Source organism: Apis cerana, linkage group LG10 (genome assembly GCF_029169275.1).
Source record: "Apis cerana isolate GH-2021 linkage group LG10, AcerK_1.0, whole genome shotgun sequence".
Lineage (NCBI taxonomy): Eukaryota > Metazoa > Arthropoda > Insecta > Hymenoptera > Apidae > Apis > Apis cerana.
In genome coordinates, this window is record NC_083861.1 from 5,564,663 (window position 1) to 5,579,745 (window position 15,083).

Sequence of the window (15,083 nt, forward strand, 5' to 3'; positions counted from 1 at the left end):
AAATTTTTTTTTTCAGTACGCCCAAGAAACTCAACATGAAAAGATCCTTCGAGGATTGGCAGTGGGTATCGCGTTTACCATGTACGGTCGTTTGGAGGAAGCCGATCCTTTGGTCGCTTCCCTTTGTGCTGACAAAGATCCGATTCTACGTAGAAGTGGAATGTACACGTTAGCGATGGCCTATTGTGGAACCGGAAACAACCAGGCCATCAGGAAGTTGCTGCACGTTGCTGTAAGTTTTATGCAACACTCCTCAAAAATTTACTCCTTTGTCTGATGAATTTTTTTTCATTTTATTTTTATCATTCGTGTTTTTTTTTTTTTTTTTTTTTTTTTTTTTTTTTTAATAGAAATATCAAATATTTGACAACTTTACGTGGAATTTAATCGAATGTTTTAATTTACAAATATTTTTTTTTGTTTTTAGATTTGCAATGGTATTTTGGATAAACTAAATATTTCTTTGTTATAATATTTTTTTTTGTTTTTTTTTTTAAATTTGCACGTGTGCTTCGATGTTTTTATTGAGAAAATTCGTCGATGTACGAAACGAGTAAAAGTCAGATAGGGATAAAACATTCTGAGCTGAACTCTAATAATTTTTACCTTGTCGTTAGTGATGTATGCGTTCGTGAGCTATTTGCAGTGGAAAATAACTCTTTTTCTGATTTCTTCTATCAGTTTCAATCGAACATATAATATTTTTTTTATTATTAATCGCGTGGTTATTTTTTTAGATTTATTATTTTATAATGTCATCAAACTTTAAAATTTTTAATCGTTGAAGGATTTATTTGTATGTTGTAACAGTATATATATATTTTTTAAAGATAATTGTATTGGAATTATATTTCATCGATTTAATTGACATAAATCAATATATAAAATATTGAATCAATCTTATCAAATTGTTATTATATGATTTACTTCCTTAAGTAATTTTTAATAACTTTATGATATTGATGAATTTTTACGGTTTTATTAGAAACTTGAAAAATGAAATAAGATAAATTAGATACAAGTATATTTTATTTACCTCAAAAACTTATAAAAATCTAATGTCATAGTTGTTCAAAATTCATATTTTCGAGTATTTTTTTTTATAAAATAAGGAAGAACATTATCTAATGCCATTTAGTGACAATATATTTGATACAAGATACCATAATTCATTTTAAAATTATATATGTGTTTTATACCATAATTTTTAAGATAAAAATTTTTATTTATCTTCCATTCAATCACGAATTATCTGAAATGTATCTCGTGATGATATTTCGATCGAAAAACACTGGCATAAAATTCAAATTATAAAAGGTTGAAATTTATTTTCGAATATTTCATTTTCTTAAATGTTCTCTATAATAACGTAAAATTATGTTCTTCCAGGTCTCTGATGTGAACGACGATGTTCGACGAGCAGCGGTCACCGGCCTCGGATTCTTGTTGTTCAGGTGAGTAGCACAAAAGAATACTTAAACTCATGGAAGTCAATATACGAGGTCGAGGAATGCGGATTCCTCGAGATGGCTAGGTTTAGTATCGATGTTCCTTCCGGAAGTTTTCTGGCTTCCTGGAATAACCTAGATTCACGAGGTTAATAATATCGATGAGAGTTATTTCGATGATAATCCGCACAAATATTTAAGAAACAATACCTAAAGAGAGAGAAAATAAAAATTCATCAAATTTGAAGCTGCTAATCTTTTACAATTTATTCTTTTTTTAATTTTCTATGAATCATATTTATTTATGTTATATTTTACTTATGACAAATTTATTTGATTTGAACATACATAATACAGTTTCTGTAATATAGGATAGGATTATTCATATACTTTTATGTTCGTGTATTTTTATATTAAATTCACATTAATATTGTTAAGTTTAACGCTGTTTTTTCTATGTTAAATTTTTATCAGAATAATCGGTATTTGATGTTATTGCCATTTTTGCAATTTTATCAAACTGACTTGTTTGATAAATTAGGCTTATATTTTTATACTGCTTAAAATTGGGCATGATATTTTAGTTTTATCAAAATTGTAATTTCTAAACAGGAGATCAGTGTTGATTTTTCAATTATTTTTTAGTTGATTTTGCGAAAATAGAAAATTTGCAACGTAGCTTAATAAATTACCATTCTGAGATCGTGTTAATATTTCCTCGTATCATGTTCCTTGCAGTATTTAAATATTTTTTCCTACGCTGTTCAACAAGTATCTTTAGAAAGTATACTTGTAAGTTAAAGTTATTTCCTTTTTATTATAATAATAAAAAAGAATTTTTTTATAAAGTTATTATAAATTAAATTTTGGATTATTCGATGAAAATTCAAAATCAAATTAAACTGCACACGTAGTTTTCAAGATATCGTGGAATGGAGTTTACGTTTAATTAAATTTAAATCTAAAAAAAAAAAAAAAAAAAAAAAAACTAGAGTACACATATATAATTTTTTCTCTTGCATAAGTACTTCCTCTGAAGAGAGTTTTCGAGAGACAATGTTACTTTAATCAATTCGATATCAGCTTATCAGAATTTCATTAGGAATTGATAAATTATTGTATCTCTTGAGATTACATTCGAATTGAAAATGATCTTATTGATTTTTTCTCTTTCTCTATTTTTTTCTTAATTTCAAAAGATTGATTATTCATTTATAGCTTTTCTTTTGTGATTTCGTTTGTGATTCATTTATAGCATATTATAATAAAAATCCACAATAATCTATGAATCACTATTAATAATTCTACTTTTGTAGGATTTTTTGTACAAAAAAACTTTTGTGCAGTCAAAAAATATATTGCATTTTATTGCATTTTTCATGATTCATTATTTATTATTTTCTTTCTATTTGAAATAAGATTTTCATATCTTAATCCTTATTATCATTTAAAGAAAAACGAATTAATTTCTTTTTGTCGAAATAAAGTAATATATCCATATTCATCTTTCCTTTACGAAATCTATGATGCATTAATTTTTATTTAATTTGATGATTCGTAGGTAAAATATTTGCATATATATTTTTATAAATAAATTCACTCGGAATTTCAGTAAATGATATCGGATTTTATAAAATTGAACAAACATGAAATAATATCTACAATTCACTCACATGTTAGTTAAAATATATATATATGCAAATTGTCTAAAATAAATAATACACGCATATATACACATACACATACACTTCTCTTCTCCAAAGATAAATAAAAAAATTTCACACCTCATTTTTCTAAAAAAATTACATTTACACTAATATTCTTTCAAAGATTGTATCTTATAATTTCATCGGTTTATTAATAATATTTAAACTTCATTACATTTTACCAACATTTTATTTCACATTTTATTTAATAACGTTATTAAACGTTCACATTCCTCAAATATTTCCAATCCATAATTCCGCCAATATTTTAAGTTCGACGATAATCACAGCTCTTCCATATTCTTCAAAAATTTATTTCACAATTTCCCCGATACACCATCGAATCCAATATTAATTAAACTTCATTAATATCCTTCGAACGTTTCACTTCATCTGTTCCATCCATCTTCAACCTTAATATCTCTCCCCTCCCCCTCCCCATATCGTATTCCTCGAACACTTTATTCCCCATTCTCGCTCAACTTTTATAAATTCAATTTTACCCATTGTAACCGTATCTCAAGCTCAAAGGCGTGCCAGAATCTCTTTCAAATTTCCCCTACCCCCTCGAAAATTCCTCGAATTTCCTGTTCCATCCCCATCCCTTACGCGAGGACCACGTTTGTTTTCCATCGAATAACCTTTCTCCACCCCTGTTCGTGCAACGAATCTCGCGAAACTTTTTTAATACCTCCACTTATACTATATATATATATACACACTGATCGACGATCCAACGTCGAAGGGGCTTTCGAAAGCGATCGATGCTTTTCATCTCTCAGAATTTGACGGATTGAAAGTTGCTTTCATTCTGCCGTTAACTCATCCAATATCCGGCTGGTCCGAATGGTTCCCATTCTCGTTTCGACGATTTCACGGTGCAGTTTTCGCGGTCTGGAGGCGGCGGTGGTTAATCTGCGCCGACATTTTCTATTAAGCAGACCTGGTAGGGGGAGGATCGATCAAACGCCGATCCCCTTTCAAATCGTGGCCGAAGGAAAAACCGTGACAATTTTCTCGATCGCTTTTATTTATATCCTTGTCTGACGGGGTTTGCCCCCGTCTCTGTTGATCGATCGATCAACCCTTGAGAAATGGGGATCGGAATGAATAGCTTTCTTTCGATTAAAAAAAGAAAAAAAGAAAAGAAAAAAGTTGCAAAAGTTAGAACTTGGATGAAGGCTCGTGGAGGATTAATTCTAAAGTAAATAGATAGATAGAAATTGATACGTAAAGAAATGTTTATATCGATTGAATTTATTATTCTTTGTTTCGTTGTATTTTTTCCCCTCCGATCTGTGAATTCTGTTGGATAATTGAATCAATTTAGTAGAACAAAATTCGAAATTGAACGACACGAGTGAGAAATATTTATTCTATTGTTAATGATGGCGAAGAATTTGTTTTACAAAGTTTGACTTCGATTGACTTCTGATCTTTCGAGTTTGATGAGCGGGCAAATGTAGATTATTGTTTCAGATTGTTGAAGGATGAATTTGATCGTTTCAAAGAGTAATAAAAAATTAATTGGACGATTCAGAAAATATATCTTTCGCGCAATGAAAATTTTTAATGAATCTCCATCACGTCTGTATTTGGAATAATAATTTTTGCGTATGGTTTATTTTATATTCTTTTTGAACGTTTGATGGGAATTTCGAGAAATTTTATCACAAATTTATCTTCTTACATGGAATTTGACAAATTCCACAAAGTTTCTTTTAACTTTATCAATTCAATTTCTTTCGTACATTTTCCCCAATTTAAAATCGTAAAAAGAAAATATTTTACATAATTTCATTATAGCACATGTTACGATTTAATTAAAAATTTTGTCTAAAATTATCAAATCATACACATTTCTATTGTATAACTACATATATAATTACGTTAAAAATTTTCAAATTTCAAGAAAAAAATTTTCTCTTTCCTCCTGTATCGTATGGTTTCGTTCCAGAGTGCATTCGAATTCTTCTTGCTCGCCAAGTTCAATGAATCTCGATACGGTGGGCAATCGATACCATAGCCCTGTGGAAACTCTTAATTGAAAATAGTCGATCGATCTTCGTGGTATCGCGGAATGGACTGTCGAACAGGATGAATGGTCGGCATCCTTGCATCTCGCGAAAATTGTGGATCATTGAGTACAGAATTTTACACGAATTTTTTTTACGAATTATTGATCTCTCTTAATGATAAGAATTGTTCGAAGAATGATACGAAAATCGATCAGTCGATCGTTCTTTCGAACGTTTTTGTATTCTTTTGTAAATTTTTAAACCCTCTAAATTTATTTCGAGAAAGATGAGGATAATCTATGTCTAGGATAATTATATATATTTTTCAAAATTAATGTGTACAATGCAATTTTTTATAATATCCTTCTAATTTCTACGTTAATATTTAACAAATTAATTTTCCGCAAAACTTAGTTGATTTGAATCAATTTTTTTTTTTAATCAAGCAATTTATAGTTGATCCATGATCCACTATTGTCTAAGATATCCAGCAATACGATTCATCAAGTAGATATCTATTAATCAACCTATAAGAATCTCTCGTCTACTTCGGATTTTTCTTGGCGAGAAATTCGAGTATAGGGACGAATGAATCACTTAAATTCGAGTTGTTGATATAACGCTGGGTTAAATAGACTCGAAAAGTGGAGGAAATCGATGACCTGTGATGTAGCCGTGAAACGTGAGGAGGGTTGAAGAGGGACATTTTAAGCAGGGACAAGATCCTAAGCTAAGCTCGATTTTAATCAACGCTGGTAATCAGGGGATAAATGTAAATTAATTTCTGGCCGAGGAGAAGGACGAGACGAGGGATTTCCATCCGCTAAATGGGATCCGCGAATCGTGACTAGATTATTTCGCTCCTTTCCCTCGTTAAACTATGTCCATTGATTTCGATTATGGATGCGATCAATAAATTCTTTTTCTTTTAAAAATTACTTACATCTTTTATAAATAACAGTCATTTTGAATCATTTTGAACGATTTCGTAGAATAGAATTTCACGATTTCTTTTTTAATTAGTGGATTTTATTTAAAATTTTTTTTAACTTAATAAATTACAAAAGGGAAACATATATAAATTATAAACAACGTATATAAATAGAATATTTATTTTGTCGCATCATTGATATTGTTAAAATAATAAAAAAAAAAGAAATGAACGAGTTGTATATTCAAAATGACTGCAAAATGGTTTTTAATAATATTAAATTAAATCCAAGGATCAAAGTGAGATGTTGAAATATTACTTAAATAGATGTGGGTTAATTAAATTGTTTCAAATTATTCGTCCACAGTTATTATACACAGAATTGTAGAATGAACTCTTCAAACATTTTCATATAATCGAGTCCATCCATCATTATTTCGGTTTAAGTCAATTATTAGAAAGATTGGGCTGTGCCCAAATATTTGGCAACCACTGTTACACCGGCCTCTTTTTTATCGAGCCAAAATCAAGCCGGAAGTGGTCGATAACAGAGATATATCGCAGTCGTTAAGCGGAACTGTATTTGCACCGTGTCTATTTGCACAATCCATAATTTCTAGGAAACGAATAGAAATTCAACGGTTGGACGAACCATTCGTTTCGTTACGTCTCTTCTCTCTCATCTCTCCCTCTATCCATCTTTATTCACAACAATTTCGAGCACGGAATGATCGAGTTAGCAGTAAAATATTGCACCGAGAAATACAATGAACTATAAAACAACATTTATGCGTGTCGTCGAATTTTAAGAGAGAGAGAGAGAGAGAGAGAGAGAGAGAGAGAGAGAGAGAGAGAGAGAGAGAGAGAGAGAGAGATAGAGAGAGAGAGAGAGAGAGAGAGAGAGAGAGAGAGAGAGAGAGAGAGAGAGAGAGAGAGAGAAAAGAAAAAATTATAGGATCGAATTGAAGCAGAAATGAAAGATGTGTGATCTCGTTCGAAAATTTTAAGAGTAATCAGTTTATTCAAAGATTTATTTAATTAATTGACATATATGTGTTATAAAAATTGTCGTCATTGATGATCAAGAAGATGAATTTTATAAAGGGGAGAGAAGCTTGATCACCACTTATCAAATTTAAGGAAATTAGAGAAATTATCTTTGCTTTCTGACATTATAATAAGATAATAAGATGATTAATCAGAATTCACTTTGGGATGTGATTTATTAATTCTCATCATTTGTCATATTATTTTAACAAACTCATTAAACATTCCACGAAAATATAATAATATTATTATTATTATTATGATAAATTTCTCAGTAAATGAATTTCAGAAAGAAAATCACAAATCATATTATTTCATTCGTAAATCTACTTTTAACAAATATATGTATATATAATATATTTGCAAAGGAAAAGAAAAATTTTTATTTTACTACATTAATTCTTCACAAATCGTTCAATTGATTAAACTCGCAAAAATCGAATTTGATAATCAAATAGGTAAAAATATAGGAATAAATTAACGAATAATCATCGATACGATTATTCTATAGAATTTTCAAATTTTCAAACTCTTGAATTTATATAACAAACAACGTATAATGATAGATAGATAGAAGCAACTGGTATTGAATTCGTCCAATTATGCAAATCGTAAAAGCGACAAACAAAATTTCCCTGAATAAAATCCGACATGGAAATAACCCGTTGCTTTTCAATTACCGGATAATTAAACTCGTGTCACGAATATTAACAAAGATCTCGGTTATGATTCCACACGTATACTAATTTTCCACGAAAGATTAAGCGAATCCATACATTTTTAAAAATCAAAATATTGTGTATATTTCAAACGATGTGATAATTTATTTATTACGAACAAAATCTTCTTCCAAATCTTCCATTGTTCGATCGTTAAGAAAAAAAATCCAAAGAACTTAATCTCGAATAGAATTGTCGAATTAAAAAATCATTAATGAAGCTACTATTGGAAATTTACTTAAACTAAATGACAAAGTTTTATATATATGTATCATCAACATTTTTTTTTTCTTTTCTTTTTTTTTTTAGCTTAATGAATTCCCTTATTCGAGCTTTATGACCATTTACGGTTGTTTGAAGCCATTTTTCCTTCAAGTTGGTTAAGTAATCATTAATCTTCTCCGAGAGTACTTAGTACACATGCTATGTTCATAATTGTAATTATTCCTCAGCAAAAAATTCCATGCATTTGCTGAAGGAATAACAATAATAACATATTGAATTAAGAATAAATCGATTTGGGATTTGAATAGATTATGTTTGTTTCAACAAACTACTTTTTATTTCTCTTTGAAACGATTTTTTATCATTTTTTATTATTTTTTTTCTTTTATAGATTTTTTAAAAAATTTACTTAGTTAATTATGCAAATTTAAAATGTGCGTTTTTAATTAGTTTCTCGTTGATCAAAATATCAGATTTTTGTTAGGATATCAAAAAGTTGATATACCTTATGGTATGGTATGCTGTACTCGTGTAAGAAACGAATCGAAAAAAAAAAAAAGAACTGAAACTTTTCAGAAAATTGATTATTTACGTAGCATTTCATGACACTAGTAGTTCAACTTCAACTTTTGACATTTGTAGTATTGAACCTCACATGTGACATTTTTCCGAATGGTAAACCAGAAAATATTTCTGGAATACAATATAAATTAAAAATTGTTGACTTGTGACATTTTTCTTACGAAGGTGTGATGCAGATATGAATCATAGAAAGTATTAACACGTTGAATAAATAAGGTAAAAACCATTTTCTATGATCTATCTTTTTTTGTAATAAAATCTAATGAAATTCAAATTGTAGAATGTAGAGACATATAACGAAGATATTGTACGTATTTCATTACGCAAAAATAAATTTTTAATAAATTAATAAATTTCTAGCAAAATTTTTCTGTAAAAAAAATATATATTCTAAAAAGTTATTATTAATTACCATGAAACATAAAATATAACAAAATTCATTTATAATCTTTTTTTTTATTTTAATTCTTTTCGATTTTTTATTTTTATTGTTTAACAACATTGAGACCTTCTCTCGAAAATTGCAACTCGTAAACACATATCATGGACAATATAAAATAAATTTCAAACAATTTATGCAAAATTAATGCACGCGTAACCGAGTTCTTTGTGTTAATATTCGCAACACGTGTTTAATTACCCCGTAATCGAAGGTTATCTTTTATCTAGATTATTCCATGTTTCGCTAAATTTATGGAATTATTTATATATCACGTGGATCGAATGCGTTTAATAGTTTGACGAAATTTAATACGATAAATGAAATTTGGCAATGAATAACAATGCCTCGGACCAAACGTGTGAAAATATTCCTCCAAGGAGAGATTATATTTATGGAAATGGTTAGGGGCAGCAGAAGGAATATTCCATCCGGAGTTATTTTCCTTTCGGATGTTTCTTTAAATGGGAATATATTTTTTCCATTGTCTCGAAGAAGTAGAAGAAATAATGAATTCGTGTATTCGTAGTCCACGATATTCGAACACGATGTTTCATCTTTGAATGTGGAAGTGACTGGAAATTAAATTGGAAACCTCGAGGAATGAAAAATTAATGAAATCTTATAATTTTTTATTAGAGATGTGATGATAAAAGTTGGAAATTTTGCAACTCGTCGTGAACTCTCGAACTAATTTAACGAGTTGAATTAAGTATTGAGAAGGAAGATCTCGTTTTTTTCTTCGATATAAATTAACATACCGTGGTTCGAAAGACATCGAGTTGGTTGTTGCCAATTTTTTTTCTCGATAACGCAAATATACGTGTTATATAACGTAAAAAAATTTTATCAAGTATTTTTTTTCATGTTATGCATATTCATTTTCGATTTCGTTTCATTTGTTGCCATTTTATAATTGTTTCTTAATTGTTAATTATCAGAAAATTGATATCCGATCCCTTCTCGGATGTCAAGAAACATATAATTTATCTTTTCTTATCTTTCTTCCATTTCCTAAATAAAGAAAATTTAAAAGTAAGCCTTTTTATCCTTAAAACAAGATCCCTTATCACGGGATGATAAAAGAAAAATTTGTAAAAAATTTGCATTTTACCTAATTTTTTTTTGTACTAAAAAAGTATGTAAAGAATTTAAATTTTCTAAAAAAAAAAGAAAAGATCGGCGATACTTTGTTATATTTCTCTCCGCACCGTAAGGACGCTTCGATCGAACGTCATCCTCGCTTCCGGGAGCTTTCATTTCCGGCCGAGTCGTGTGTTCGCCGACACGAATACATGCACAGCTCAGGCGCATCACTTTTATTATGCAAATCAGTAGACGTTGCAGAAAAATCCCCTGTTTCCCCGTATAGGTTCGAGTTTACTTCTATCGAAACCCTCGGCCGACTGATATTCAAATATTACCAATAACACGATTCCATCGAATTTCATACATAAATTTCGGGATAGTATTATTTCATGCACCATGAACGTGTATCTCGTTCGTTGTTTCTTTCCACTTTCTCGCGGTTGAAGTTTATTCTTTTTTTCCCCTTCCCTTCATCATTGTGAATATTTATATTAACATACCCTGGTAATATTTTTTTCTAAAATTATAGTATATTTGAATATTTCAAATCTTATATTACTTGATAGAAATAATAATAAATATTTGATCAACATTTTTCCTCATATTAAACAAAATTCGTATTTTTTCGACAAATACGATCACAATTCTAAATTTTTATTACACCGATGATACACTGCTCGAACAATACTTTATGAGGAATCAGAAAAAGACTGAAAAGTGAGGCAAAAATATCAACAGACTGTTACACTTATGAAAAGAGGTAAAAGAGAATAGAAGAGAAAGGAAGGAAAAGAGGACGGAAGAAATGTAAGGGAACTAGGTGACGATGAGACAATAAAGCAAGATAATAGATGAAAAAGTAAAGTGCAGCTTTTTTTTTTTTGCTCTATTCTTACTCATTTGCATTTTTCTCGACACGTATAATTTTCTGCGAAAGTTTGTACACGTGGATCTTTTTCGTCGAACGATACCATTAATTCAGGATAATTGTAATTCGATGATCTATATAAATCAGAATTACCACGTAGCTTGTACGGATTGTTAACAATACATTTGCGGGAATAAAAATAAAAATATGTATTCAATGTGACGCGAAATGTGATATTGTGTCGACGCTTCTCTCTCATTGGTGTTTCAAAATAAATAAATTTTGTACAGTGAAAATTGTATACGCTATATATTCGATTCGTATCGACGATAAACTGCACGCGCGCGAAATTTGTACGAGAGCCATTGTCACGAGCACTTCGAAAATCGACGAAACAAAATACAATCGATGCTTCCATTGTGTTCGCAACTGTTCGCTTTCCTTCGAACATCATCGAACGAGATATCGATTTTTTGATGCTTCCTAGCGTACATTGCTAATTAAACGATATTAATTTAAACAAAATATTCACAGAGAATGTAATTCTTGTTCGGTCGCGTTTCGAAATTCGCGCCATTATTTTTGATTGATGCGTAATGGAAAAATATATGGTTTATCGTTTTACGTAAGTCTACTAGTTACTCTACTAGGGAATGATTGACTGAGAATAATGATAGAAAGGAATGTTTTTTTTTTATAATATTTTAAATATTTTTATTGTATTATGGTACGTTTTTTTTTTTAATTTTCAACATTGATCGTAAGAGTGGATCTATTAATTTTATAATGTTTTCTCGATATCTAAAAGTTAAAAGTATTAAAAATGAAAAAAAGAAAGTAACAAAGGGAGATAGTTAGATGTGATAAATTCTAATTATTTTATAATCTAATAGAAAATCCCTTCTTCCATTTTGGTAAACGGATTCGGATAAATGATAGTGAAGATAAATGTGCAAGCGAAACGTTCTTCCAGATGCTAGATTGCATGATGATAAATAATATGATGATATTTCACCGGGCTGAAGAATTTTTGTTCCTTTTTTGTGACTCGCAATTGTTCAAAGTCATCAAATATGTTTTTCTTCTTGATGATTACCAACAAATTTATAAAAGGCAATATTTTTTCTTTTTTTTCTTTCTTTTTTTTTTATTAAATTTAAAAATTTGTATTTATTCATTTTTATAAATATCTGCTTTGAATACATTAATAACGTGTATTATATGATTTATCGTATTTATACGAATAATAAATCCTTTGTAGAATAAGATCAATATTACGATGAAAATTATTAATCAAGCATATTAATGAAAAAGGATTGCATTTGTTGTATGAGTGTTACTCTCTTGTTCAATTTATCTTTATAATACTCTTTGAAGTATTATTGTTCTTTGTTAAAGTTCTTTCTTCATATTATTGAAAAAGATACATTTGTACGCATTAAAAAATTTCATCTTCTTTGATAAAGAAAAAGTTATCTGTGATTTTTAAAAATATTGAAATAATATTGGAATCTTTAATATTTTCGATGATATCGACATTGTTGAATATTTTATGATATTTGATTTAGATAATATTTTATCAAATCGAAAAATATATAATATATATAATTAAAAATATATAATGAAACTTTAATTCTCTCGAATAAATATCGATAATTATTTGAATAAAAGTATATTTTTTTTTCTTATTATGATTGATTATTATTGATTGAGAATTATATCGAAAATAAACATAGGCATCACGAAAGAGATATTTTCTTCGTTTATAACTATGTGAAAGTGGGAAATAATTCGTTGTTTATTTGTTATGCTTTAATTTATTATTCGTATTTAAAAATAATACTGTGAAATAATGTTGTATTATATTTAACGTTAAAAAATATAGAAACTGTAGAAATTGAAGATAAAATTGGCAGACATATGGTATTTAACTTCAAAAAGTTTCATTTAATTCATTCAGTGTTAAAATATTGACTATCCAAACTTTGCTTAATTGAAACACCGATCATTCAAACGATTATTTATCCCAGACAATTATTGGACCATAGAATAATTCACGTGTTTAATTTGAACTACGATTACATTTTAGGACACAATAGAATTTAAAATTTCGAAATTCAAATATCTTCTGCGATTTCGATACTTCCGTTCAATTTCTACAATTTTTATAAATTTTTATATTTGAAATGAAAAAAAGAAAGAAATGGTGCAAAAATTGGAAAATTAATTAATCGACGAAAATAATTTTAACACATTCGAGATCGCATCGAAAATCTGGAAATGCAAGATTGTTGCGACAATTTATACTGAACACACGTGCAAAAGAAAAATCAAAGATGTGAAAAATTCTTTTTCATCTTTTTCCAAAACTTTATGCATATTCTGTGAATTATCACGGAATAAATTTATAACGTAATATTGAATAATTATATATTTTTATTAGAAAATTATCCAAGACTATAAATACACAAACGCGTTATCAATAATGAGCACGAAAATTAAATCTTACATCTTATTGAAACGTTAAGATCGATAAGGAGGATAGGTCGGGATGGATCGAAGTTCATTAAGTGATCGGAATCGCGGTCATCTGTTCTAAATTTCTTTATCAGAAACACGTGTGAAGAAACGTATTCATTTCTATCGATAACGAAACGATCGTTTGCCTCGTTACTATCTTCTCTTGTCCAATTTGTGGTTTAACCAGTCGCAGGAAATGATACTCGATATTGTATTTCCATTTATATGTAGGGAACCTCCATACCAATTTCAGGAATAAGTAACAGTGAGGAATCAAGAGGGCACCACTGTTCAGTTTTCTTTTAATTCTTTTATTTTCGTGCGATAATGATCAATTGAGGTTAGGTTTTTCTTAGGTTTTTTATTTCTTTATGGAAAATTCTAAAATAGGTTTCGAAACATTGAACGATATAAATAATATTGTGTTAAGCGAATTAACTAATAATAATATGTTAAAATAATAATATGAATATTCAATATTTTATATTAAAAGATTGAATTACTTTCATCTATTATTTCTACTATTCGTTTTTCATGTACGAAATTAATTTTAAAATAAAATGTAATTTAAAACTCTCAGATTTGGTAATAATAATTGATTTTCAATTATTATTATTAAAACAATTATATACAACGTGATCTCATTTGTGGTGCATACAATTCTTGAAAATTGCAGTGGAATAATGTTATAATTAGATCGTAGATTTTCATTGCAATTTCATTGCATATATATTTTTTTTCTTTTTTCTTTATATTACACACGTTTTGGATATTTTTACGTAATGTTCACGAATGTTGCGATATTTTATCGAAACAATTTTCCAGATAAAATCATTCGAATTTCTTTCGATCGCGTAACAACGGAAAGGAGTGAAAGAAAAATTACGTGACACCGATTAAACAGAGAAATGGAAAACAGTCGGACGTAAATTTGCATTAATGGCACATGTGCGTTTCCCGCGCTATCGATTTTCCCGCCAATTATATTCCCGCTTTCTACGAATCCCCACGTTCTTTCGATGTGTACACTACATTTTCACTATTTAAATTCCATAAATTTTTAATTGCAAAATTCGTTAGATTTTCACGCAAGCAGAAACGGGGAAAATTCAGTTTTCAATTAGAGAAATTTCGTTTCGTAAATTCGTTTTAAAAACATTAATGTTAATCTTTCCCTATGATCAAGGTTTGAAAATAATCAAATGCAAATATCTTTTGTATCTCTTTCTTTATTAGTATAATTTTTAATACAATTTTTTACAAATTGTTACAAATTTTTACAAATTTTAATACAATATATATATTTTTTTAGAATATTTTACAATTTTATACGTACGTGTGTTCCGTTGTTTGGAAGCCGTCAATTTTTGTTGCCACCCACACTTGAGTTTTCCAAGCAGATTCGGGAAAAATAAATATTTCGTTCTCGAGCTCATCGCGTTAATGCCGCTCCCTCTCGAGATGACACAGGCGGAAAGCTGCTACTGACAT

The 15,083-nt window shown here is 28.8% G+C and overlaps 1 protein-coding gene across 2 annotated transcripts in view; it reads left to right on the forward strand.

Moving 5' to 3' along the window:
- Window positions 1–15,083, forward strand: part of LOC107992883 (26S proteasome non-ATPase regulatory subunit 1) — an 86,545-nt gene that overhangs the window by 8,535 nt on the left and 62,927 nt on the right. For both annotated transcript variants that reach the window (XM_017048996.3, XM_062080897.1), the window contains exons 9-10: window positions 17–232; window positions 1,390–1,454. In XM_017048996.3, coding sequence (XP_016904485.1) covers window positions 17–232; window positions 1,390–1,454 — 281 coding nt within the window. The remainder of the gene's footprint in view (window positions 1–16; window positions 233–1,389; window positions 1,455–15,083) is intronic.